At 38.7% G+C, this 25,853-nt stretch overlaps 1 protein-coding gene across 2 annotated transcripts; it reads left to right on the plus strand.

The window, feature by feature from the left end:
• The first annotated feature begins 1,676 nt into the window (after positions 1–1,676).
• LOC130916743 (tyrosine-protein kinase CSK-like) lies at positions 1,677–24,371 on the plus strand. Of its 2 annotated transcripts, none has more exons than XM_057837684.1 (13): positions 1,677–2,084; positions 4,815–5,041; positions 5,222–5,335; positions 5,437–5,543; positions 11,439–11,607; positions 11,732–11,825; positions 17,069–17,134; positions 19,097–19,196; positions 21,394–21,484; positions 21,555–21,628; positions 21,729–21,924; positions 22,022–22,108; positions 24,060–24,371. In XM_057837684.1, the coding sequence occupies exons 2-13, from the start codon at positions 5,033–5,035 to the stop codon at positions 24,225–24,227; spliced, it is 1,275 nt and encodes a 424-aa protein (XP_057693667.1). In that variant the 5' UTR covers positions 1,677–2,084; positions 4,815–5,032; the 3' UTR covers positions 24,228–24,371. The 2 variants fall into 2 exon arrangements, with proteins under 2 accessions (XP_057693667.1, XP_057693666.1); XM_057837683.1 differs by having other exon boundaries at positions 1,683–2,084; positions 11,439–11,658.
• The last annotated feature ends 1,482 nt before the right edge of the window (positions 24,372–25,853 follow it).

Raw genomic sequence — 25,853 nt, forward strand, 5'->3', positions numbered from 1 at the left:
GCGGCACCATAAGGCTCGACTGAAGTTTGCTGCTGATCACATGGACAAAGATAAGACCTTCTGGAGGAAAGTTCTGTGGTCAGACGAAACAAAAATCGAGCTGTTTGGCCACAATGCCCAGCAATATGTTTGGAGGAGAAAAAGTGAGGCCTTTAACCCCAAGTACACCATGCCTACCGTCAAGCACAGTGGTGGTAGTATTATGCTGTGGGGCTGTTTTGCTGCCAATGGAACTGGTGCTTTACAGAGAGTAAATGGGATAATGAAGAAGGAGGATTACCTTCAAATTCTTCAAGATAAGCTAACGTCATCAGCCCGAAGATTGAGTGTTGGGCGCAGTTGGGTGTTCCAACAGGACAATGACCCCAAACACACATCAAAAGTGTTAATGGAATGGCTAAATCAGGCTAGAATTAAGGTTTTCGAATGGCCTCCCCAAAGTCCTGACTTGAACTTGTGGACAATGGTGAAGAAACAAGTCCATGTCAGAAAGCCATCAAATTTAACTGAACTGCACCAATTCTGTCAAGAGGAGTGGTCAAAGATTCAACCAGAAGCTTGCCAGAAGCTTGTGGATGGCTACCAAAAGCGCCTAATCTAAGTGAAAATGGCCAAGGGACATGTTACCAAATATTAGCGCTGCTGTATGTATATTTTTGACCCAGCAGATTTGATCACTTTTTTCTGTTCACCCATAATAAAGTCATAAAAGAACCAAACTTCATGAATGTTTTTTGTGACAAAGAAGTATCTGTTCCAATCACTCTATCAGAGAAAAATCAGAGTTGTAGAAATAACTGGAAACTCAAAAGAGCCATGACATTATGTTATTCACAAGTGTATGTAAACTTTTGACCACAACTGTATCATGCGTCTTGTTGACAAAATAATTTTAAAAAACAGCCACTTTTTTTTCTTGCATAGAAGCTAGGATTTCAGTTATTTTCCTCTTGCTCTTTTAGATATTGTGGCCAGTATGATAGTTGTCTGAGCCTATCGAGCGTTAAGGTGCCTGAAAACTGAATGCAGTGGAGTTTTTCATTGCAGAATAAATAAAGGGAAATATTGAACAATTGCAGAACACAACCTCATGTAATTTGACAGCACAAATACAGTAAGAAAATGCGCTTAAAAAAAAAAAAAAAAAGTCATAGTAAACTACAATTTTCCATTAAGCTTCAGAAGAATTTCATAATAATTTAAAAGAATTATAAAAACTTTTTTTAGGCAATTTTTATGACCTAATCAATTTAAGTAACAACATTGTTGTGTTGCAACAGAGCTGTGTTCGTTGTTTGTGTCCGCCGTGTCATCTCCCTGTCCTCCAATGACATGACAAGCGTGGAGGAAGTATGACTTAAAGTGCCTATGACAGCAAAAAGCATGTTTTTTCAGATTTTCAGATACAGTGTTGTTAATCTTACTGAAAAAAAGTAATTAATTATAGTTACAAATTACTTATCCCAAAAAGTAATTGCGTTAGTAACTCAATTACCTGAATGTAAGAGTAATTAGTTACTTGGCAAAGTAATTGGTGATAATTACTTTTTTTTTTTTTTTCCTCAAAAAAAAAAAAAAAAAAGGTTTTTGGTACAATTGGCCCGAGCCCAATTCTTTACCTTAATTTACCCTTTACCCTGAATCAGCTGTTAAAAGTTGTTAAAATTGCTCCCATTATTGCATTAGTTCCCTTCTCTCTACTTTCGACATATGAAAGTTTTAAAACTGTTTCATCATTTAAAGATAGATTCAAGTCAAGATTTTGCCGATTTAGAAGTATTTTAGATAAAAAGTTACTTAGGTTCGCTAGGAAGGTTCTCTACAACAGAGCCGTCCTAAAAAGTACTGCTTTAAGATGGCGGCTGTCTACTAACTCATTTAGTGCCATGTCTGTCATTTTGCATCTAGTTATATCTATGTACAGTACATGTGATATCTATCATGTCTACCATATCTACCACAACATGCGCGCGTAGTTTGTACTAGCTATCGGCTACAACATGTATTATTGGAGCTACCTAGCATCGCGTTTGCTCGGCGTCACAACTTTCTTGCCTCCTCCATACTCCTGCTCTGTCGTCTCGGTGAGTCCGTCTCCCTCAGACTTTTCGACCAATATAGTAACGCATAGTAACGCATGCCTTTCCGTCCTCAGTAACGGTAACGGCGTTGCCAAGATGAGAAAAGTAAATTAACCACTACTGAAAAAAATAACGCCGTTAGTAACGCCGTTATATTGTAACGCCGTTATTAACAACACTGCTCCTGAATGAAATGGACTGTTTGGATGTGTGTGGAAGCGATCGCTATATTTGGTTAGTTTTTTTAATCCCGCGCCATGAAAACGAGTGACTTCCGGCTCCAGTCTCGAGTGGAGAAAGCGGGCGCTGTGACGTGTACGGTAGAAGGAGTCCTCTTCACTGTTCAGCTGTACTGTTGTATGAGAAGGACTAAGGATTCAGCTGATTTTGCGGATTAATTTGTTTATTTTTCGCATCATGCCAGCTAAACGGCTGCAGAAAAATTTTGCTGCACCAGAGAGAGGCGTGTGAGCCTTTTTGGGGTTTTAAAAGGTTCCCATTCACCGGTGGATATTGCCCAAAACTACTGTAGGACCATTGGACTTTACGAGGAAGTGAGTAAACATTGTGTTTTGTATTAATGTCAAATACTGGGATCATTTTATTATGTACAGTGGGGCAAATAAGTATTTAGTCAACCACTAATTGTGCAAGTTCTCCCACTTGAAAATATTAAAGAGGCATGTAATTGTCAACGTGGGTAAACCTCAACCATGAGAGACAGAATGTGGAAAAGAAAACCAGAAAATCACATTGTTTGATTTTTAAAGAATTTATTTGCAAATCATGGTGGAAAATAAGTATTTGGTCTATACCAAAAGTTCATCTCAATACTTTGTTATGTACCCTTTTTTGGCAATATCGGAGGCCAAACGTTTTCTGTAACTCTTCACAAGCTTTTCACACACTGTTGCTGGTATTTTGGCCCATTTCTCCATGCAGATCTCCTCTAGAGCAGTGATGTTTTGGAGCTGTCGCTGGGCAACACGGACTTTCAACTCCCTCCTCACCCTGTGATGTCAAAATGATAACAAGAACGGGGAGCAAAAATCCCAGAACCACACGGGGGCACCTAAGTGAATGACCTACAGAGAGCTGGGACCACAGTAACAAATCAGTAACACAATGCGACGCCAGGGACTCAAATCCTGCACTGCTAGACGTGTCGACCTGCTGAAGAAAGTACACGTCCAGGCCCGTCTGCGGTTCACTAGAGAGCATTTGGATGATCCAGAAGAGGACTGGGAGAATGTGTTATGTTCAGATGAAACCAAAATAGAACTTTTTGGTAGAAACACAGGTTCTCTTGTTTGGATGAAAAAGAATACTGAATTGCACCATACCCACTGTGTAGCATGGGGGTGGAAACATCATGCTTTGGGGCTGTTTTTCTGCAAAGGGACCAGGACGACTGATCTGTGTAAAGGAAAGAATGAATGGGGCCATGTATCGAGAGATTTTGAGGGAAAATCTCCTTCCATAAGCAAGGGCATTGAAGATGAGACGTGGCTGGGTCTTTCAGCATGACAATGATCCCAAACACACAGCCAGGGAGCCGGGAGAGCACTATACTCGGTTTATTGCCCTCTTGATGTCCCTGGTGTTCTGTCCAATTTTAAATCCCATCAGAAATTGCATCTTTGTGTTAAAAATGGCTGCGAATACAGCGATTACAAAGTAAACACTACAAACTTTCTTTAAATAAAGGACTATTTACTTATGTTTCATCATGGATGGGCAGGTAGAAAAGATCTCCTAAGACACATTTTGTCTGTCATGTTAGCTGCACAACAGCTGCACGCCGGGTAGTAATGCATTATTTTTCATTATATTCGTGTTGACCATGTGGCAGCTACGCGTTCCTCCGACGTCGGCCGTTTTGTCAGGCGGTACTCTCCAGCTGCTTCCCCGGCAAGCTCTTCTGTCTGTAATAGCAGGGGAATGAGCTGTAACTTGCTCTCTGCCGGGCGGGTTGCTGATCGGCGAAGACAATTGACAACCCCGCTGCAGTGTGACGTGATCCGGGCTAGTTTTGTGTGATTTTTCGCTTCGAAAGCGAAAATAAGACTCAAAGATGTCACTCGATTTGGTTTAGCATGTCGGCTAGCTGTCACGCCTCTTGGTTTGTTTACGTTTTCGAAGCCGGGGGGCAGGGAAATGTCAAAAGCTTGACTAACTACGGCGGCATAATATAGCGTTCGCAAAGTGCAACAGTAAAGGTGAAGTCGACAGTTTTGACCATTATAGAGTAATTTTGCCATGTCGTACTGAATAAACGCATTTTTATTATTTCATATTCCATTTAGCACAAGATTGTTATTTGTCATGACCATACCATTTATTTAGCAAATGGGAAAATACTTTGATAAAAAGAATATCCTTTAAAAAAATTGGAGTAGAGAGACTAAAACAATGACATTTTGCGGCTCTCTTCGTCGCATTTTCCTCGTTATGAATAATTCCCTCTCAATGGGCTGCATACTAAATCAGATGAAACAATTCTCCCGCTGACGTCATTCACCTGTTCACCTAGACGGCAGATTAAAACATTAATTTCTCATCATCTGCGCTTTGCCAAATTGTTGTATATAGTCGAATCGTCTCAAAATATGATTCTAATTCACATAATAATGCTATTTAAGGCTTTTTTAAAATCCTGTCATACGCACTTTAATTCTGATTACCTCACTTATTGTCTGCGGGTGTGTGTCATACAAACTTGTTACATTCCAGAGATTTCTGGAACTTGCCTGTACTGTCAACCCTGCTGGAAGAGCAGTCTTTCACTCATTCGCTGCCAACAGATGATCAATCCAGTTCAACTGCGAGCAGTGGCAGTGATTGTAAAATTGACCATCACATTGATTATTTCTTTGGATACAATACATCCAGCGGGTGAAATATTTCCGGACAGAAGACGTCACCTGTGAGAGGATTTGGACTGTCTCAACATGGCAAAGGTGAAAACGTCTGCAGTTGTGTTTTGCTTCCATTAGGTCATTCAAATCCACAAGAATCTAGAAATTATTTCTTTCGAATTTGTTGTGTATATTTCTGATTAAATGAAAAGAAAAATTCAATGGCTTAATGCACACCCCCCCAAAAAATTATCACAATTTGTGATGTGTAATTCTCTATAGACTCCATGGCCGGAGGGCACAAAGTGTGTGGGCAAATTCCAATTTAAAAGCTCATCGGGGCACCACCTCCCCTTTAACGAAGGAGAAATGTTGACCATTATCAAAGCCACGAGGGTAAAAAGATTTGTTTTTTGTATGTTCTCTTTGCTTAAATGTACAGTTGTTCATTGGTGAGCATAGTTGGTCTTTTTCAAATCTAACATATTGTTTTACAGGATCCACAGTGGTACATTGCTCAAAATGACGCTGGTCGCCAAGGGGCAGTTCCTACCAACTGCATTCAAAAATTTGTGAAAGGTGAAAGCAAGCTGAATCTGATGCCGTGAGTGCCCAAATATGTTGTTTTGTTTAATAATAGTGCAGCACTGCAGCATGGTCTGAGTAAACAGGATCGTTTATACTGTAACAAAACTGTAAAACTACTTCCGATAAAATATATACACGGTAGTTCTGTACGGTATGACGATATATATTGCCAAAACAATATAAAACTTTTCATACCTGTCAACTCATGTAATTTATCCATATTTTGTACTAGATTTTCAATCCTATGAGCTACAGCGTAGAGTAACAAATCTGATGGGAAATACGAAAATAAAAAAATTAAATCAAACCAAAATTGTAGCGTCTACAATGACAACCCCAACTTCTGTTAGGGTTTTCAATGGTTTATTTGCAACCGAGAGCACTAACACGTCAAATGAAACATGCCATCGCTTATTAATTTATTCTATTTATTCTAGTCGCACAATGCGTTTAGAGCAGGGATCAACAACCGTGTTTCTCAAGTGCCACTATCCAGCTTGTTTTCCATGTCTCCCTCCTTTGACACACCTGAATCAAATGATCAGCTCATCAGCAAGCTCTGCAGGAGCCTGATAACGATCATGATTATTTGATCCAGGTGTGTTAAAGGAGGGAGACATGGAAAACAAGCTGGATAGTGGCACTCGAGGACCAGGGTTGCTGACCCCTGGTTTAGAGACACTCTACACCACAGGTATCAAACTGATTCCAGAAAGGGCCAAGTAAGTGCAGGTTCGCTTTCCAACCAATGAAGAAGATACCTTTATACTACTCAGATCTTTTACATGTGTAATCAGTTAATCATTGTCAGGTGCTGCTTGTTTCAGCAGAAAGTTAATTGGTTAAAGGGCAACTGAAGAGCTTTTCGGATTTCGTTCTTGAGTGTTCTACTCGGTTGAATTGTATTAAATACATCATTCGCTGTCTCAAAAAGTCACATTAAAAAAAATAAATAAATAATTGACCGTGTAGTTTTTGAGTTATGGCCATAGCAACACCATAGCAATGAGGGACGCGCTGCCCTGCCGACTGCTACCTTATGACGTAACTTCCAGGGAGCCTCGCCACAACTCTGAACACGGAAATATAGCACCACGCTATCCTCACCATATATTGCAAACATTTCTGGATTTTACTCGCGAGATTTGTCATGCCATCTCGATGAATTACCCACAGGAAGACTCGAGACTCTATGAGTGGTCCAAAAAGACTTCTGCAAAGGTTTGGACCGTTATTGTGAGCATGCATACAGGTCCCCAATCGGCTCATTGTTTTCATCATTTTAGCGACGACAGCTTTGAAAACCTACAACAATGCGACCTTGGTTTTACAAAGACGTAAGTAGAACATTGCTGGCTTTTTTTTGATTAACGACTCCTACTGCCTGTTTGTTGAAGTGCGACATTTTTTGTTGCTGTTGGCCTGTCATAAGTAGATAGGTTGGCTCACATGTCGTCTACTCATGTGATTTTATTACTATATCAATAGGTATTATGTAAATTCAAATGTCCCCAGCACCAAACAGGTCCTTGGCTCGTTGTTTTTTGGCCTGTAATTAGGATTCATCCAACAGTTTCATGCTGCTGTTTTTTTTTTTTTTTCCCAGGAAGCCAAACAGAAAAAATTAAGCGGCGGAAACCCTCAACACTATGAAAAAAGCGTTGCAAGTCAGTCCCCACCCAGTTTCCCAAAATCAAGAAAGAGTGGGTCGAGTCATATGATGACACAAGTGATGCAAGTCCAGCGATGAAGACTGAAGAGATCCTATGAGGCCTGCCAGCTGCTGAATTTCTTCCGTCTGCGACATCAGATGACGAGGACTTAGGAGAAATGAATGTAGCAAATTTTGATTAAATGAAATCATAAACTAGTCATAAATACAGTACACATTTTTGAAAGAAAAATCTAGTTACCTTCATATTTTAATAATAATGATTTATGCTACAGAAAAGAGTAAATAGATATTTCCCACTCTAAACTGCTTCTCAGTCTTTTGCAATATCATTTTTCAATGTTGCGCTAGTCCGTTGCTATCCTAACTTTGTGTTGCTTACTAAATTTATGTTCTTTGATGTGACCCATTGTTTGCTTTGTATAACTTAGCTTCCTATGTTGCGTAACAATCTGACAGCAAAAGCTGATGCTGATTCAACATAAATCTGGTATCACTCATTATTGTGACCTATTAAATATGAATGAATGAATGAATGAATGAATTCATTGTCATTGTCATCATCATCATCATATCATTGATAGTTTCAGAGTGTGGAATTTACCGGAAAGAAAAACGATGACGGACAAAGGAAAGACGGGAAAAAGCAAATGCTTATCGATACCCGTCCCCCAACAGCCCGGGATGCACAGTCAAGCATGTTTGTGTTACAGTCCAGTTATTATCAGTTATTATTATTATTTTTTTTTTTTCACATATCATTCAAAAGTCATTGATTGCCATGGAATTTCACATATTGTCAATTTGAGTGGGTTCATTGTATCATTTGATGTCCAGTTTAGCTTATTTCTAAATTTCTTAAACTTCTCCTCGCAGGCCCTGTCCTTGGGAGATAAAAAACTCATACAGCGCTGTTTTCTTTTTGCAAGCGTTGATAAGCGTCTTGGTCATCCAAGGTTTGTTTTGCATTCTTTGTCTCGTTGGTTTTCATTGTAAACATCATTCCAGTCTTGAGGCAGATGGTCGGTGATATCACAGCAATGTTGTATCCGTGCAAATTAAAGTCCGCTGTGTAGTACTTACAGTTGTTCGACATGTTATTGTAAAAGTTGAGGTCAGGATCAAGATTATCAGTTGGGTCATCAAGGTACTCATCAATCTGGTCATCCAAAAGGTGGTAACAGGTGTCATCATTAATTTTCGAATGAGGTCAGCTCTTCCAGGCTTCTCACGACGCTTATCTTCATGTCTTGCGACTTGACAAGGATTTTGCAATCAGAGACCCAGGTGCTGGCAATTTTCCCCTCTTTTTTGAGCTGACGTGCTTTTCTCGCTATGTGGGCATTTCCGCGAGTCAAGTTGTCATTCAGAAAAATCTTCGTTCCTTTCAGGCGGTGGCGAGTGCTCCAGCAAGGCAACCTTGCTCTTGTGGTCTGCCAACTTCACGACCACCGTCGCCGGTCCTCTCCTCAGTTGGGAGCAGAAAGCAGTGACGGATGTTCTGCGGGTCCACCTTTATTCCAAATTCTTGCAGCTTGGCAATTGCCTGTTGAGCCACAGGTGGGCTAGCGGCCTCGGCATATGATCTAGGCGTCAGTTGTAATCTAGAGATGATGAGATCATTTGCGCGTCTTCCTTGGTCGAGATCATCAGCCAGAATTTCCAGCCTTTTGATGCGAGCCTCCTTCTCTTCAACCACTTGCTTGAGCTTCTCGTTTTCAGCGTGCATCAGCTGTAATTCTTTCATGACTTCCCGATTCTGGCTTTGAATCAGGTTAGTCAGAGAAGCCTCCAGGTTGGTCAGAGAGGCCAGAGAGGCCACTATTTTCTGGATGGAGGATTTGACTTCATCCAGATCCTCAGGTTTGAGTTTTCCGAGTCATACTGGAGTTGTATTTTTCAGGCTGGTCCTGGCCCTGAGCGCTTATCAGTTAAGATAGCAGCGTGCTTTCAGGAGCTCAGAATGTGCGTCGGTACACTTCGAGCGGTTAGACAGCCGCTGGTTTCAGAATATAATTACAATATATTATATACCAATAGAATACATTAAACAGTCAACAAAATATGTCAATGTTGTTTACAATTTATAGTTGTATTTTTTTTAATGTAATTCATGCCCCTGTCAGTGCTTCAGCCTCCTCAAGTTTGGCTCTCACGTCTGGGATCTCCTGACAACACAGGCATACTCTTGGAAGGGTAATTACTTGAAGGTTTACAGCAACACCTGGAAAATAAAATCGTTTTGTCATTTATTTTGAAAAATCAATGACATGTCTCATTTATTCAGCCACATTTGGGCTAGCTTTACCATATTTAGATCGGATTCGTGTCCCATAACCTAATCCTAATATCTAGTTTTAGCTATGTGGAGAGCATGGAAAATACAACCATGTAATCGCATTCTCTCAAATAGAAAAATCACGATACTGGATTTAGGCTTACCACTAATTCTCGCATTCGTGAAGCGTCGAGCTGTCAATTGGCGTCATGAGGACATCTGCTGTGTCAAGTAAATCGTCGTCATCTGACGCCTCAGGTTCAAACATGTAGGGATTAATTGTAGATCATCTTTGCTGGGAGCCTTTGCCAACGGTAGCGTCACGCCACACCTATCTGTGGACCCAGAGCAAATGGCACTTTTCAAAAAAATAAAAAGCGCTACTATTCTCTCGCTGAATTCAGTTTCATTTTTAGTCAAATATCTTCCATGTTCCCGCTTCTGTTGTCATCTCTATGACAACTTTGGGCTGAGAAAGTGTGCATGGATATGTTGATTTGCTGAGAGAGCGTGCATGGATGGGCTGATTGGCTGAGAGAGCCTGCATGCTACTAGCTAGAGTGGACGGACCGCAGCAGTGTGAAAGACGAGTCAAACCCGGCACTTTACAGTCCAAGTAGATGACCGAATCTTACAAAATGGCATGCTCAAAGTTGATCAAGAGAAGAAAAGTGCACAATGAAAATCGCTGTTTCTATGAGGAATGGATTGACAAATATGCGTCCATTTTACCAACTGCAAGTACCAAACCTATGTGCTTAATATGCTTCAAGACAGTTGCTCTGATAAAAAGTGAAAATGTGAAACGCCATTATGTTAAAGAGCACAGCTCTTTTGAAGATAAGATTCCTCCTGAATCTGAATTGAGAAGGCAAGAAATTAACAGGTTGAAGCAGTCATATCACGAGTCAAGCAAGGTTATTGTTAAATCTATGACACAACAACAAATTGCAACAGAGTGCTAACTCAGAGTGTGGTGGGTGTTGGCCAAACATAAGAAGCCGTTCTCTCATGGAGAAATAATAAGAGTGTATGACTGAAGTGATGGCAGCAATGTTTGAAGTAACAGAAAAGAAGGACACGACAACAAAAATAAAAAACAAAACTCTGAGATTCATCAACCACAAGACACACTGAAGTACTGGCTGATGGTGTGAGTAAACAGCTTTTTGACCCCCAAATGCCATTTCTCTCAATGAGCAGTGGTTTACAGTTAAAGTTACTGTCAATAATTATCATGTTTGCACCTTAATGACACAGCTTGTCATTTATGTTCTTTACATTTGAACATGTACTGTACTGCTATTTGCACGTTTTCTTTTTTGTCTAGCTGGGTTTTACAGTTACAAAATGCACTGTCAATAGTTATTGTTTGCACCTTAATGACAGATCTTCAATTATTTAGTGTACATGTGTAAACATTGTACCTGCATGTGTGTTTTTTTTTTTTCTTTTTAATTTTAAGTCAAGAAAATGTTAATATATTTTTATTTAATCACAATGTGCATTGTAATTTTGTTTGATCAAAAGAAAACCACCTTTACCACCTTCGACCTGCCTTGTACTTGACTGACATTAATAAATGGACTCATGCTTGTATGAAAAAAATAATTGTGGACCTTCAAGATTTGTATTGCAGGACCCCTGCCATACGCTATAGTAGTATCACCAATCGGCCTCAAATGTCCTTATCTCTTCTCAAGAGTAAGCCTATTGGCTCCCCCTGCCCAGATATCAATACAGTTAACGTTTGTAGCATGTCAGTTTAATCAAAAAATAGAGTGAGTAGAGGCAGAGGGGAGTTGCCTAATTATCATATCATTTTTCACCAAATAATTAAAAAATGTAGATATACCTTGGCATATCAATAAGATATTTTTTTTCCCAATCGCACAGTACAAATTCACGGAAGACCGTATATTTAAAACAATGATAATGTCCTCCATGGTTTTCATTTGCAGATGGTTTCACGGCAAAATAACACGACTTCAGGCTGAGAGCTTGTTGTCTCCACCAGAGGATGGCCTTTTCTTGGTGAGAGAGAGCACCAACTATCCAGGAGACTACACCCTGTGTTTGTGCACCGACGGCATGGTGGAGCACTACCACATTAGATACCGCAACGGCAAGGTCACTATTGATGAGGAACAATACTTTGACAACCTCATTCAGCTCGTTGAGGTACAACCTAAAACCTAAAACGTTTCCTTAATCATATTGAGTTTTTATCCATTGTGTTTCTTCTTTTCTAAAGCACTACAAAACCAATGGTGATGGTCTGTGCACCGGTCTAGTCAAGCCAAAGTTGGAGCAGAAGACTGTAGCTGTCCAAGACGAGTTTTTGAGTGGTAGGTTGACTTGAGTGCTTTGATCTTCACAGCGACACCCCTGGACTACAGTGTATCACAAAAGTGAGTACACCCCTCGCATTTCTGCAGATATTTAAAAATATCTTTTCATGGGACAACATTAACAAAATAACACTTCGACACAATGAAAAGTAGTCTGTGTGCAGCTTATATAGGAGAGTTAATTTATTTCCCCCTCAAAATAACTCAAAATATAGCCATTAATATCTAAACCCCTGGCAACAAAAGTGAGTACACCGCATGGGAACTACGTACATCCCTAAATGCCCAAATTGAGTACTGCTTGTCATTTTCCCTCCAGAATGTCATGTGTCTCGTTACAGGAGTGCTGTCAACATTGCTGCAGAGATTGAAGAGGTGGGGCGGAGGGGGGTCATTCCCACCACCATGCCTGACTGTAGGCATGACTAGGGCTGCAGCTATCGAATATTTTAGTAATCCAGTAATCGACTGAAAATTCTATCGATTAATCGGATAAAACATATATATTTTTAGGTGAAGATCAATTATTAATATACATGAGAAAACAAGACATTTCAGCCAATATTGAACAATTTTCAGTCAATCAATGTCTTTATTTTTGATGTACATTGTTGAAAACAGCCAACAATTGCATCTCAGATGTAACTAGAATAAAAAAAGACTAATTCACTGCTTTCACTCAAAAAACTTTTAGATCTTATTTAAAAAAAATATATATATGTATATATATATATATATATATATATATCTTACCTAAAAATGTCATTACGCTTTATAACACACATCACTTAAAAGTTAGGATTTTTTCCCACGTGTTTCGATTTAATTTCAATTTGTGTCAAGCCATTTTTAAGTGGTAGTTAAGTTTTAAATGAGTCTAAACTGTAAGTCCTGATAGGATTTTGAGTTTTTGCAGTGTTCAAAATAAATGTATGATACAGGCTGTATTGGAGCACATTAGGGAACAATGCTACTTGGTGTTTTATCCAGCAATGACTACTGAGCTAAAATTGATAGTTAGCATTATTAAGTTTTTATTTTACACCTTCATCACTCCACAACGCTATGTTATGTTAAAGCCTGTATGTAAGACAAGTTAGCCACACATCGACAGTGGTCATAATTAATAGAAACCTAGCCATTCCGCAGGGCTAACGTTACGTGAGCTAGTGACAGTAACGTTAATCTTATTTAGTAGCGCTTAGCGCTCTACTGCTTTATGATGGCAGCTGTTTACTAACGCCGCTGACTCTGTCATTTCGCATCTAGTTCAACATACAAGTGATCTCTATGAGACACATCAGACACTACCTGCTACCAACGTAGCATCATCCGGGCTTGTTTTTACCAACATCGGCATCGTTTGTAGCGGCAGTCGGTTGCAGTAAGTTTTTTTTTTTTTTTTTGCTTCTTCCTCTACGCACGTCACATCAGCGCGTTGTCCCGCATTAAAAGTAATCCGAGCAAAATGTGATGCTTAGAGCTGTCAAAATAAACGATTACTCGAGGTCAATAAAATTACTCGGATCAGTTTTTAAACTCGAGTTACTTGAGTTGCTCGAGTATTCGTTTCCGTTCTAGGCATGACACACTTATCCTTGTACTTCTCACCTGGTCGCCGCCACACATCCTTCAGACCATCGGAACCAAACAAATTTATCTTCATCTCATCAGACCATAGGACATGTTTTCAGTAATCCATGTGCTTTGTTGACATGTCTTCGGCAAACTGTTTGCAGGCTTTCTGGTGTACCATCTTCGGAAGAGGCTTTCTCCTGGGGTGACAACCATGCACATCAATTTGATGTAGAGTGCATCGTATGGTCTGAGCACTAACAGGCTGACCCCCCCAACTCTTCAATCTCTGCAGCAATGCTGACAGCACTCCTGAAACGAGTCACATGACATTTAGGAGGGAAAATGACAAGCAGTGCTCAATTTGGATATTTAGGGATGTACGTAGTTCCCATGCGGTGTACTCACTTTTGTTGCCAGGGATTTAGATATTAATGGCTATGTTTTGAGTTATTTTGAGGGGAAAATAAATTAACTCTATTATATAAGCTGCACACAGACTACATTTCATTGTATCAAAGTGTCATTTTGTCACTGTTGTCCCATGAAAAGATATGGCGGAAAACACAGAAAAGGCTGAATAAGCAGTTTATGGTCTTGCATCCCGTTTTTAAAATAAACTGCTGTATTTTAAGCCAAACGAACTGTTGTGCTTGATAGAACAATATGTCTATATGCTGCCATAGCAGATTCATGGCGCAATAAGCCCCCGAACTATTTTTAATTTGTCCATCTTACCCTGGAAACCCCCATTTACAGACGCCACGCAACCGCTTTTGTTTCAACCTAGCCATAAAAAGAAGGTAAGTAATTATATTTATTCTTCAAAATTCATGTCATTTTAGCTTACAATCATTAATTGATGTCTAAATTTTAGTTAAAAAAAAAAAAAAAAAAAACACTTTAAAAAATTATTCACTCGCAAATTTTTAACTTTTAAACAAATTACGTCAGAATGAAAAATTTGGCGTCTGTAAAAAAAGTCACTGATACCTACCTCCTAACTATCGCTTAATTGTATTTTTTTGTTGCTGTCGCATTTTCTCCGATATGTTAATGATAAATAATCGATACAAACAAAAAAAAAAATTGAAAAATTACGTTTAAAAGGGTAAGTATATGAAAAAGAAAATCTCAAGCACTCCTTATTGTCTGCGATTTCTGCATCGCAACCCTTGTTATATTAGCATGTTTCACCCATAAAATAAAAATAAAAACACGGCTGTGGCCATTCACAGCTGTGTCTTGACACTTGGTGATACATGCTGCGTGGAGTTTTTTTGATCGAAACAAGGTAAGTACGCGATAATATCTTGTTAAAATCGTGGCGTCTTTAATTTTGCTCTCGCATGTTCTCGCCTCCAATTAGGGTTTTGCTGTTTGAAAAAAATTTTTTTTCAAAAATGCCTTCCTGTTCAAAATTTTTGTTCCCCCAGAAACTCCCAGTATGGCTCCAAAGAATTTGAGATCTGGAGACTTGGATGAAATAAAATCCTCCATACAGAAATTGGAGGTCTCCTTGACTGGCTTGATTCAAAGCCAGAATCAAGAAAATCAAAGGAGAAATCAAGAAATTGTCAGAGAGCTCCAGTTAATCCGTGCTGAAAACGATTAAACTCAAGCAGGCGGTCGAGGAGAGAGATGTTTGCATCAAAAGGCTGGAAATTTTGGCTGACAATCTCGACCAGTGCCGACGCGCAAATGAGCTCATCATTTCGGGATTACAACTGACGCCTAGATCTAGCCCAGGTGATACAGTGGCGCAACAGGCAATCGCTAAGCTGAAAGAGTATGGAATAAACATGGAACTGCAGGACATCCGTCGCTGCTTTCTGCTCCCATCTGGGGGGAGAGGACCGGAGACGGTGCTCATGAAGCTGGCAGACCACAAGACCAAGACTGCCCTGCTTAACCAGCGCTGCCACCTGAAAGGGTCGAAGATTTTTTTGAATGACAACTTGACTCGCCAAAATGCCGAAATTGCAAGAAAAGCCCGTCAACTCAAAAAAGCTGGGAAATGATAGCCAACACCTGGGTCTTGGATTGCAGGATCCTTATCAAGATGCAAGATATGAAGATTAAAGCTGTAAGGAGTCTCGAGGAGCTGACCCCACTCGAAAATTAATGATGACATCTGAAACCACACTTCGATTAAAATTGGATGAACAGATTGAAGAGTGCCATGATGACCCAAATGATTAGCTTGATCCGGACCACAACTTCTACAATAACATGTCAGATAACTGTAAATACTACACAGCGGACCAGTATAACAACTCCGTGGACGTGGACGGTAAGCTGAAACTTATCAACAGCAGGAGTCTTTACAAGAATTTTGAACACATTAAGGATTATCTACTAAATATACTGGACTGTCTCAGAAAATTAGAATACACAATATTCTAATTTTCTGAGACAGTCCTGTATATTGTTCTATGTAAAGGACGTCAGCCAAGGTCGGCCCCCCACATTTTTACCACGCCAAATCTGGTCCCCTTTGCAAAAAGTTTGGACACCCCTGCTTTAAATGGTGGATTAATGTACAGGACTGTCTCAGAAAATTAGAATATTGTGTATTCTAATTTTCTGAGACAGTCCAGTAACAACGGCTCTGACTTTAATTTGCACGGATATAACATGGTACAAATGAATCGGGCATCTAAGGTGGGATGGGGTGTTGCCTTGTTTGTTAATGAAGATTTTAATGTTTGAAATCCTACATGATATGTCAATTAGAATTGACGATCTCCTGGAATGTATTACAATTGAGCTCCTTATCCCCAATTGTAAAAATATAATTATTTGCTGTGTCTATCGAGCTCCTGATTCAAATGTCCAGCTCTTTACTGAGTATATGGAAAAGATACTGTTTAAAGCGAATTATAAGTATGTCTTTTGTTGTGGAGACATTAATCTTGAGATAAAATATGTACAACGTGTTGTTTGATTTTTCCTCATACATTCATGTCTGATTGAAACTGTTGCAGTGATATTTGTGCGCGGCAATTGTTGCCACCGTGTACACCTTAGGAATGTACCCTTTAAAGAGACTTATATGAAAAGCATTTTGAGTCGCTACTTGCACACCAGCTGTGATAACACATAACACTTTTGCCACACACATAGCCACAACAAAATGTTCCCGCAACAAATAGATGCTAGAATGTCAGGGACAATGACAAAGCCATAACCTTGTACGAAAACCCAGATTGTTGATTGTGTTATTGTACAGTTTGTGGCCATGTGATGTATGTAACTGTACCATGTCTGATTGTGCGTCTATAGCTGTATGGGGGGACGGGAAAATGATAAGCATATGCTTCTCCCGTCTGCCTTTGTCTTTTTCTTCGGTTCCCTTCAGGCAAATTGTATCACAATTTGTAATAGTCAATGATTGTCAATGATACCGTTGATGATAATAAATATTTCATTCATTCATTCATTTCATTCAAAATTGAGATTTTAAGCTTTCCAATGATGTATCACACATGCATTTCGGACAATGTTGAAAGTTGGCCAAATGGAGGGTCTCAGAGCGGCACTTCAAGTCACCTGGGTGTTTTCCGCCATATACTTAAATATCTGCAGAAATGCAAGGGGTGTACTCACTTTTGTGATACACTGTATGTGGTTATAACGTCCCGCCTGTCTTGACTTCCAAACAGGTGGCTGGGTGAAGAACAGGGGAGACCTCCAGTTACAGAGGACCATCGGACAGGGAAAGTTTGGAGGCAAGTAGCTGGATAGAGATTGCTGCTTTGTTTATTTCAAACTAGAGGTGGGTAGTACCATGTTAAATTTACACCGTGACATTTATTTATGTAACTTTTTGAGAAAAATTTACTCCTAACACATACTTTTTACTTGAGTAGATTTGTAAGGAAGAAACACTGCCCTTACTGTGCTACTTTTGGCTACACTAGTCTTTACATTTTTCTTCTTTATTCTACATATTAGATTTTACTTTTTTTGCCAGAGATGCCAACAGTGGCTCTACCAGTTTCACCAATTAGACGTCACAACTTTACTATATAATATAATTATTATTATTAATAATAATCAAATGACTTAATTTTACACTAATTAGACTCAAGCTTGCTGTTCTACGATCATTTCGGCTTGTTCAATCACGCGGCGTCCTTAAAGCACCGTAAAAAAATATTTAACATAGACAGCAATGCCATCAACATGACTCGAACAAGTGGATTTTAACCTCTCTCCCAGTTTCTATTTGGCACCGATTAACCACGGAAAACCGGAGATATGATCCTTTTAATGTCATAATAGGATATATGTTTTCGCCACTAGAGGGCACTCACACTGTTTGGACGAATGATGCTTAATTTCTGTAGCTTTTTTGTCTCGCCAGAATTCAATAATTTTGTTTTTTTTTTTTGCCTTAATGTGGTTATGTAACAGGTTATTGTACAGTATTATAATAATTGTTAATTTTGATAACTTTGTGCTGAAGAAAAAAATACCTTTGTTTAAAAAAAAATAAAAATAATAAACAGTGTGAGCAGTTAATAAAAACACAATGTTACTCATTAGTTGAGTATTCTTTTCACCAAATACCTTTTTATTGGTACTTGAGTACATTTTTTTGGATTACTAGTTTTACTTGAGTAATATTATTTTGAAATAACACTACTTTTACTTGAGTAAAAGTTTTGGCTATTCTACCCACCTCTGGTTCAAACAAACACAACAAAACACTAGGACTTAGAAGCATGATTGCGCAGGTGCTCAACGTAGGTGAACATTTTCTATTATGCTCCCATCACAGCCTTATCCTCCCAGCTTGCCAACTTTGTAATCACCTGTTTTTTTCTCATCTACCCGAGCCTCTTCAAAACCTTAGAATTATGGAATTTTGGTTTTTGCAATTAACCAATTTTCCTAACAACAAAAACAGGCAAAGGTGAGCCAGATTGTCCTAAAGGACTAAATGTAGCTGGATATATGCTGGATTCCTGGAAAAACCGGAGTCTCTTGATTTTTGTCGTTTAGAATGTGGAAGTCGCATATAACCAGACCTGTTCTAACTGGGTCAGTTACACAAGGTCACAGGTGATCGAAAAGCTAAAATGTTAATCAGAAGTAAAGTACACTGTAAGTTCCTTGTACTGAATCAACACGTATAGTGGTGATTGAATGTTGCATTTTCCTGATCTATTGCAAAGTTGAAAAGGTGTTGGCAGTATTTTTGGTGATGTAGAAGCTGCCTACAATGACGTCGGGAATGGGATAAAATGTCAGTGCACGCACTCAAGCGATACATGGATTCAGCTAAGAAAGGTTGACCTCTTGGCTCGGCAGAAATGCCACCATAAATTTCAATATAATCCACGACCAAAGGACCTGATGAGTTAAAAAAAAAAAAAAAAAAAAAAAAAGGCAGAAGTAAGATTCCTGCATTTTCCTGTCAACAAAGAATTGTCATCTTCATTGGCTCCCTAGCCTTGTAAGGTGCCCAACATCCTGAAAGTGATCCAGTAAAGATGCTCATCCCTCTAACTCTGTCTCATAACCCCCTCATTCTGTGAATATCGGCCCAAAAGACACTCGTTATCGGGACTGTTTCCACACCAATGGTCGTGTTTTATCATCAGGCAGGAAGACAAAAGGAGGCTGTTTGTTTATTTAGTTTACATACCGTAGTCACAACTAATTAAGTCGTATTATACTTGCAGAGGTCATGCTGGCTTACTACCAAGGAAATGAAGTTGCTGTGAAGAGTTTTAAACATTGTACTACTGCGCAGGCCTTCATTGCAGAGGGATCTGTCATGATGTGAGTAAGACAAAATATTGCTCCCTGAACGCTCAGACAAGTATACAGTAAATGAAAATGAGCTTCTCTGCCTTAAGTTTTTTTTCCATCCAGCTTCTATTATTCTTGTTATAATGCGCTAGGAAGTGGACCCCAAAGCAGACAAAAGAGAATGACTGTCGTCATAGGAGGAGTTTGACTTTTGTCGCGGGGGTGGGGGGTAAAGCATGTTGATGATGCCGAAACACGGTGCCAGCAATTAAATGAATTTAGAAAATACTGTATATGCTAGGTTAGTACCTTAGCCCATGTTCATAAATACAGGCATCCCAGTTCTGTGTGTGTGGGTGTGCATGCGTGTGTGAGTGCGCACGTTTTTCTGTGGAGAAGTTGATTTTTGCATTTCGGGAAGATATCCAATTTAATGCCAAGTTTTTCTACTCACTCGTACCCTTGAAAATGGCACCCTGGCTGTGGCTCTGTTGTACAATTAGTGTCTTTAGTGGACAAACTCAAACTCCGCTCACCATTTTGGCGGTGTGACTCTGGTGTTTCATGGTCCACATCGTCAATCCTTGGTTCTTGCTCAGTAGTTGTTGTCGCTATTGAAAACTCAGAGAAAAAAACTACGCATATCCATCTTGTTTCTTCTGTCCTCAGGTAGTTTTGGCTAAGCAAAGCAAATGACCATGACCAACTTTTATAGACAACATTTTACCCGCAAAGTCTTAATTTTAAATTCATGTATTGGAAAGTTATTTACATGCAATGACAATTTCGGCCGCCAGGGAGGATATGCCCCTTGACCTGCGCCTAATCTCCGCAAATGACCACCGGGCGTACCATATTCAATGGACGACGATCTTGGGCAAAAGCATAGCTGTCCTAAGCAGCCTGATTTAGAATTCCCCTCAAAAAAGATAGGAAACAAAAAAAAAACTCGCTAATTTTCAACATGTTATTATAAATGTTCCTAGCTGGAATATTCAGTCAAAAAGGATACGGCGTCTACTTCTCAACTAGGTAAGACAGAATATTGCACGCGCTCACACACGCACGCACGCACACGCACAGCTGGGATGCCTGTATGTACGAGCATGGGCTAAGATACTATCCGAGCATATATCATGTAAGTTAATTTTATTGCTGGCACTGCGTTTCCGGGTCATCATAATTTTTGCGCCCCCTGCCACAAAAGTCAAACTCTGCCTATGCCGGTGGTTTCTCTGTTGTACAATTAACATCTTTCGTGGCGCAAACTGAAACTCCGCTCACCATATTGGCAGTGCTCTCTGGTCCACATCTTCAATGCATGGTTCTCGCTCAGTAGTTGTCACTTTTGAAAGCTTAGGTTTGAAAAAGTTATGTTTATCCATCTTGCGCCTTCTGTCCGCATTTGTTTTTTTATGGGGGGTGGGGGCTAAGCAAAGCAAATGACTGTCTCTATGGTGCTAGTCACATGATCTGTTAGAAAAATAATTTTGACCATTTATTAAAATATTTTTTGTTCATATCATTAAATTTTGTTTGTTTTATTGCTTTACAACTTTTATAGACATTTACCCAGCAAAGTCTTATTTTGAAAAATTCATATACTGTAACGGAAAGTCAATTACATGCAATGACATTTTCTGTCCACCCCCCCAAATGTCTAGTCTCCAGCCTGCAATCAAAGAGCCCTAACAATTCTCCAATTAGTTTAAACGAATCTGTCTATTGGTTTATCTCTGTGATCAAATGAAATAAATCAGCACAAATTTTGGGTTGGGGTGATTTTGAAGGGCGGCTTGGGTGTATTCTGTTAAATTTCATCTATTTTTTATTTTTATACAGTTATTTTTTTTCTATACAAAATGCATTTCACAAATGGCTAGAGAAAAATCTGAGATAATAGATAGCGATTTAAGGTCCTTTTTAGGTTAGATATCATGATACAGATCTGGATCTAACATTTTGTTTTTATCGCATAGCACTATGCAAAATCTTTGTTTGCTGTCACACTGGTAAATAATTAGAGATAATGTTAGCTATAGCATATATGATTGTATGTATTATGTAGTTGATTGGACTGATAATCGATAAGCATCATAGAATCATAATAGATACATTTTCTATTGTCATCTCTGATTATTGGTAAGCTTAAATTATTTGTGACCACAAAAAAAAAAAAAAAAACTCACGAAAATCCAGTTCACTTCTACTATCTACTATATCAAAGGAAACTAAGACACAAACACTTGGTGCAGCTGTTTGGCGTGATTCCAGAGGAGGATGGCACTTTTTACATTATCACTGAATACATGAGAAACGTGAGTGTCTCTCTCATCCGTCGTCAACGTCTTTAGTACCTGGCTTGATAGGCCCGCTTTTTTCCCCTAGGGTACCTTGGTGGACTACCTTCGCTCCCGAGGACGGACAGTACTCACGAATGATGCACTTTCTGATTTTTCACTGTGTGTACATCAAACTTTTCACATCTGCTTTTGTCAACCACAACACAGTTTTAAAAGTGAAATACATTTAGGCTACTTGAACTGTTTGTCTCTTGTTCAGACATGTCTGTGAAGCCATGGTGTATTTGGAATCCAATAACTTTGTCCACCGAGACCTCGCGGCCCGTAACATTCTGTTATCGGAAGACCTCGTTGCTAAAGTCGGTGACTTTAGTTTGACCAAGAAGGTGTCATCTCTTCAGGATACTAACAAGCTCCCAGTGAAATGGACATCACCAGAAGTTCTCAGAGGAAAGGTAGATTCTCGTACAGTGGTGAGAATGTGTTTTATTCAGAAAATGCTGATATGTAAGTTATGTACAGAAGTATTTTCCCTTTTCTCTACCGCTCCAGAAATTCTCCACCAAATCGGATGTTTGGAGTTTTGGTGTTTTGCTTTGGGAAATTTTCTCATTTGGTCGAATGCCTTACCCAAAAATTGTAAGTATCCAGGTTACGACAAGAGAAAACATTTACTTGAAATTATGATGATCCAAGTACACCTGCAATACTGTTCAGAGTTATGTTTTTAGTTACAGTAGTAAACTGCTCCTGCACAAAAGATGTAGAGATTCCTCAGTTTACAACAGAGTTCAGTTCGACAACACTGTCGCCAACCGTGGTTGTATTTTGGAGCACACGTATTCTGTCACTAACACAGTATTTAAGTCATTTATACGTACACTATATGTCTACACTAAGAGTGTGACAACATATTGGTATGGTGATATATCGTGATACTTTGTGTCCTGGTAGTTTATCAATTTGCTCCCGCCAAGAATCGATATATGCTGTATCATTTTTAAAAAGATGTCACTGTTTAATCAGGGACCAACTGGTTGCTACCAAAATTTTCCATTATACTGTACCAAAATTTTCCACTAGAATAGTGTCTATGCTAACTCATTGGCTGCCACTGACGACAATAGAAGTCCAATTCATTTTGACTGGGAAGGGGCCCTCTCCCAGTCAAAATGAATTGGACACCAATCACTCTTAATGGCAAATTAAACATGAGCACTCAAAGTCAGTCCTCCCAGTTTAAAGGAATTGGACATCTGTCATCGTCAGTGGCAGGCAATACGTTGAGAAAGACAGTCATTTGTTGGCAAGGACGTTGTGATTACATAGGGTTGCTGGCTGTATTTATTTACATAAATGTTGCACTGAAACATTCTCATTCTTTGAGGAAGACAAAAGTTGACAGTCTGCGACAGTGCAGAAAAAAACATTCTTTATTTGACCATTTAGTGTTTTTATATTTAATAGTTGTATCGTAGGAAATCGAAGATTGATTTTCCCACCCGTGTATCAATAATTTTTGTGTCGCCATATTGTGAGATAATCGTTATCGTGAGCTTTGTATCACAAATTATATTGTATCAGGAGGTATCCAGAGGTTCCCATTATTCTACACTATTGGAATAGCACCATCACCTATAAAGAAATCAAATTAAACACCTAACTAATATAATATAATATAATATAATATAATATAATATAATATAATACAATTAGGGATGTCAAAATTATCGCGTTAACGCGAGGTAATTAATTTTTTAAATTAATCACGTTAAAAAATTTGACGCAATTAACGCACGTGTCCCGCTCAGACAGTATTCTGCCTTTTGGTAAGTTTTACAGCAAGGCTTTTTGTGCTGTCTAACAGCGAACTCTTGTGGTCGCTTTGCGACATGGTTTATTGTTTTCTTGCCAGTTCAATATGGCTGCAGGACGTCGCGGGCTGATGCCTACATTGTAATGTTGTGCTTATATGATCCTTGGACAAGATTTGTCCGTAAGTATGGTTGTTGTAAAGAATGTACATATTATGTTAGTAAGCGAAATGTTATATTTTTTGTATGAGACGCTTTTTGTTTATGTTTAGTGAACCTGTATAGCGTGCTAAGCTAACGTTGTTGCTAATGCAATGCTTGTGTACTTTTTTTTTTTGTAGTTTTACGACAATCTAAAGAGGACAATGGTTTGAGGCCATTTTATTAATAAATCAGATGAAAAAGGAAGAAGTCTGATTATTAAAGCATCGTTCACTAGCTGTCTAGCTTTGGAAAAAGTAGACGCTTCGGAGTGAGGACAGCATAGACAGATTTAAATGACAGTAGAGTGAAATGCCCACTACAGTCCTTATGTACCATATGTTGAATGTATATATCCATCTTGTGTCTTATCTTTCCATTCCCAAAATTTATTTTACAGAATATATATATATAATTTACAGAAAAATATGGCATATTTTAATAGATGGTTTGAATTGCGATTAATTGCGATTAATTAATTTTTAAGCTGTAATTAACTCGATTAAAAATTTTAATCGTTTGACAGCCCTAAATATAATATAATATATGTTAAAAACTCTTTTTCCGCTATATAGAATTTAAAGGATGTGAGGATTCTTTTGGAGCAGGGATACCGCATGCCTACTCCGGACGGATGTCCTACAGAGGTCTATGATGTCATGAAAAGCTGCTGGCAGTTGGACCCGGATTTTCGACCAACTTTTGAGTCTTTGAAACAGTCGTTACTGCAGATCATACACTAGCGCTGAAATCAAGGCACACCTCTCCGACAAAATATGTTCTGAGTGGTTCTATTTCCATCGGGTTGTTGAAAACTGAAAACTGTTGACTATCATTGGACACGTTTCAAAACATTCTACATTACAACATAATTCAATTTTCTTTTTTTTTCCACAAAATCTTGTTTAAGCTGATATGAGCCCTGTTTGTGAGGTGATTTCTAAGTTTTATTGTTTGTTATGCCTTTAGTTATTCTGTCTGAATGTTTAAGTCTGTTTTTTTTTTTTTTTTAATTTGTTTAGCTTGTTTAGAAATACTATGTAAATTTACTCTGAGGTATGTTTTATTAAATGTTCATACATGAAGCATTCCAGGGCTTGTCATGCATCAAACAAGTGATAAATAAGGGGCATGTCATTCATTACCTGATACCGTACGCAAGAACATTACAAACATGAATCCAACCAAGTCCTGGAACATGGACATATAATTAAATTTTTTTTATTTCTTATTTTTTTATTTTATTTATACAAAACCAATTCAAAGTGTACCGTGCCTACTGCCCGTAGTCAGCTGGGATAGGCTCCAGAACCTCCGTAACCCTTCGGAGGGTAAGCGGCTCTGAAGATGAACCTGACATTTGGACCAGAGAAAATCCTAACTTCCATCTTTTGTGTGTTTTTTTACATTATGTATAATTTTAAATGAAAAGCCCTAAATTAGGGACATTCATGCCCATGAGTGTTTGTAGACTCAATATGAAATTTCTTTTTATTTTTGAAACATACTGCTGATGTAAAATGAAATTGTGTGTGCGTTTGTAAGTTGACGAGTTGTTACAACATAGTAAATGTATTTTTACTTTTGTTACACGAACTAAAAGGTTGTTGCTTCAAACAAAAATAATCATTCCCCACTGCAAAGTTACACAACCAGCTTAAAAGATATCTCGGTCAAAGATGAAGTAGGTGTCTGAAGGATTTTTCTCTAAGTAAATCACAGTTTTCTGTATGTTACCACCTACATTAATATCGGACTTGCTTTCCTCATACTGAAGTTATATTGGTTTCACGTTGTAGCTGCAGTGTTTTTTTCCAAGACATCGCACACAGAAAGGTGTTGTCACATTTTTATTTATTTATTTATTTATTTTAGGTGTTGTCACATTTGAGGACACCTGTGATATGTCCCTATCGGGATTTGTTGCTTGGCGTCACACTGAACTTCACTCTGCTGCAGTAAATGTTTGCACCATTTTCATACTTCTGTCTCCGCAGGTATTGTATGTATATGGCAGAAAACACTCAGGTGACTTGAAGTTCCTTTCTGAGACCCCTAATTTGGCCATATTTAAAAAATGTTCCTGTATGCATGTGTGATAAATCATTGGAAAGCTTAAAATCCAAATTTTCTGGGTGAAAAAATTGTTTTAAACAGGAGGGCATTTAAAAAAAAAAAAAGTAAAAAAAAATTTAAAACAGCAAAACCCTAACTGGAGGTGACAGTATGCGAGAGCATAATTAAAGACACCATAACTTTAACGAGTTATTATCGCGTACCAAAAACTCCATGGAGCATGTATCACCGAGTTTCAAGACACAGCTGTGAATGGCCACAGCTGGATTTTTTGGGGATTTTATGGGTGAAAC

This window comes from Corythoichthys intestinalis, chromosome 5 (assembly GCF_030265065.1).
Source record: "Corythoichthys intestinalis isolate RoL2023-P3 chromosome 5, ASM3026506v1, whole genome shotgun sequence".
NCBI lineage: Eukaryota > Metazoa > Chordata > Actinopteri > Syngnathiformes > Syngnathidae > Corythoichthys > Corythoichthys intestinalis.

Bases quoted from the DNA above. Each gene is read 5' to 3' on its own strand.
- LOC130916743 (XM_057837683.1), top strand. The intron at 17,135-19,096 runs GCAAGTAGCTGG...TTATACTTGCAG, and splicing joins CGGACAGGGAAAGTTTGGAG to AGGTCATGCTGGCTTACTAC. The intron at 21,629-21,728 runs GTGTGTACATCA...TCTCTTGTTCAG, and splicing joins GCACTTTCTGATTTTTCACT to ACATGTCTGTGAAGCCATGG.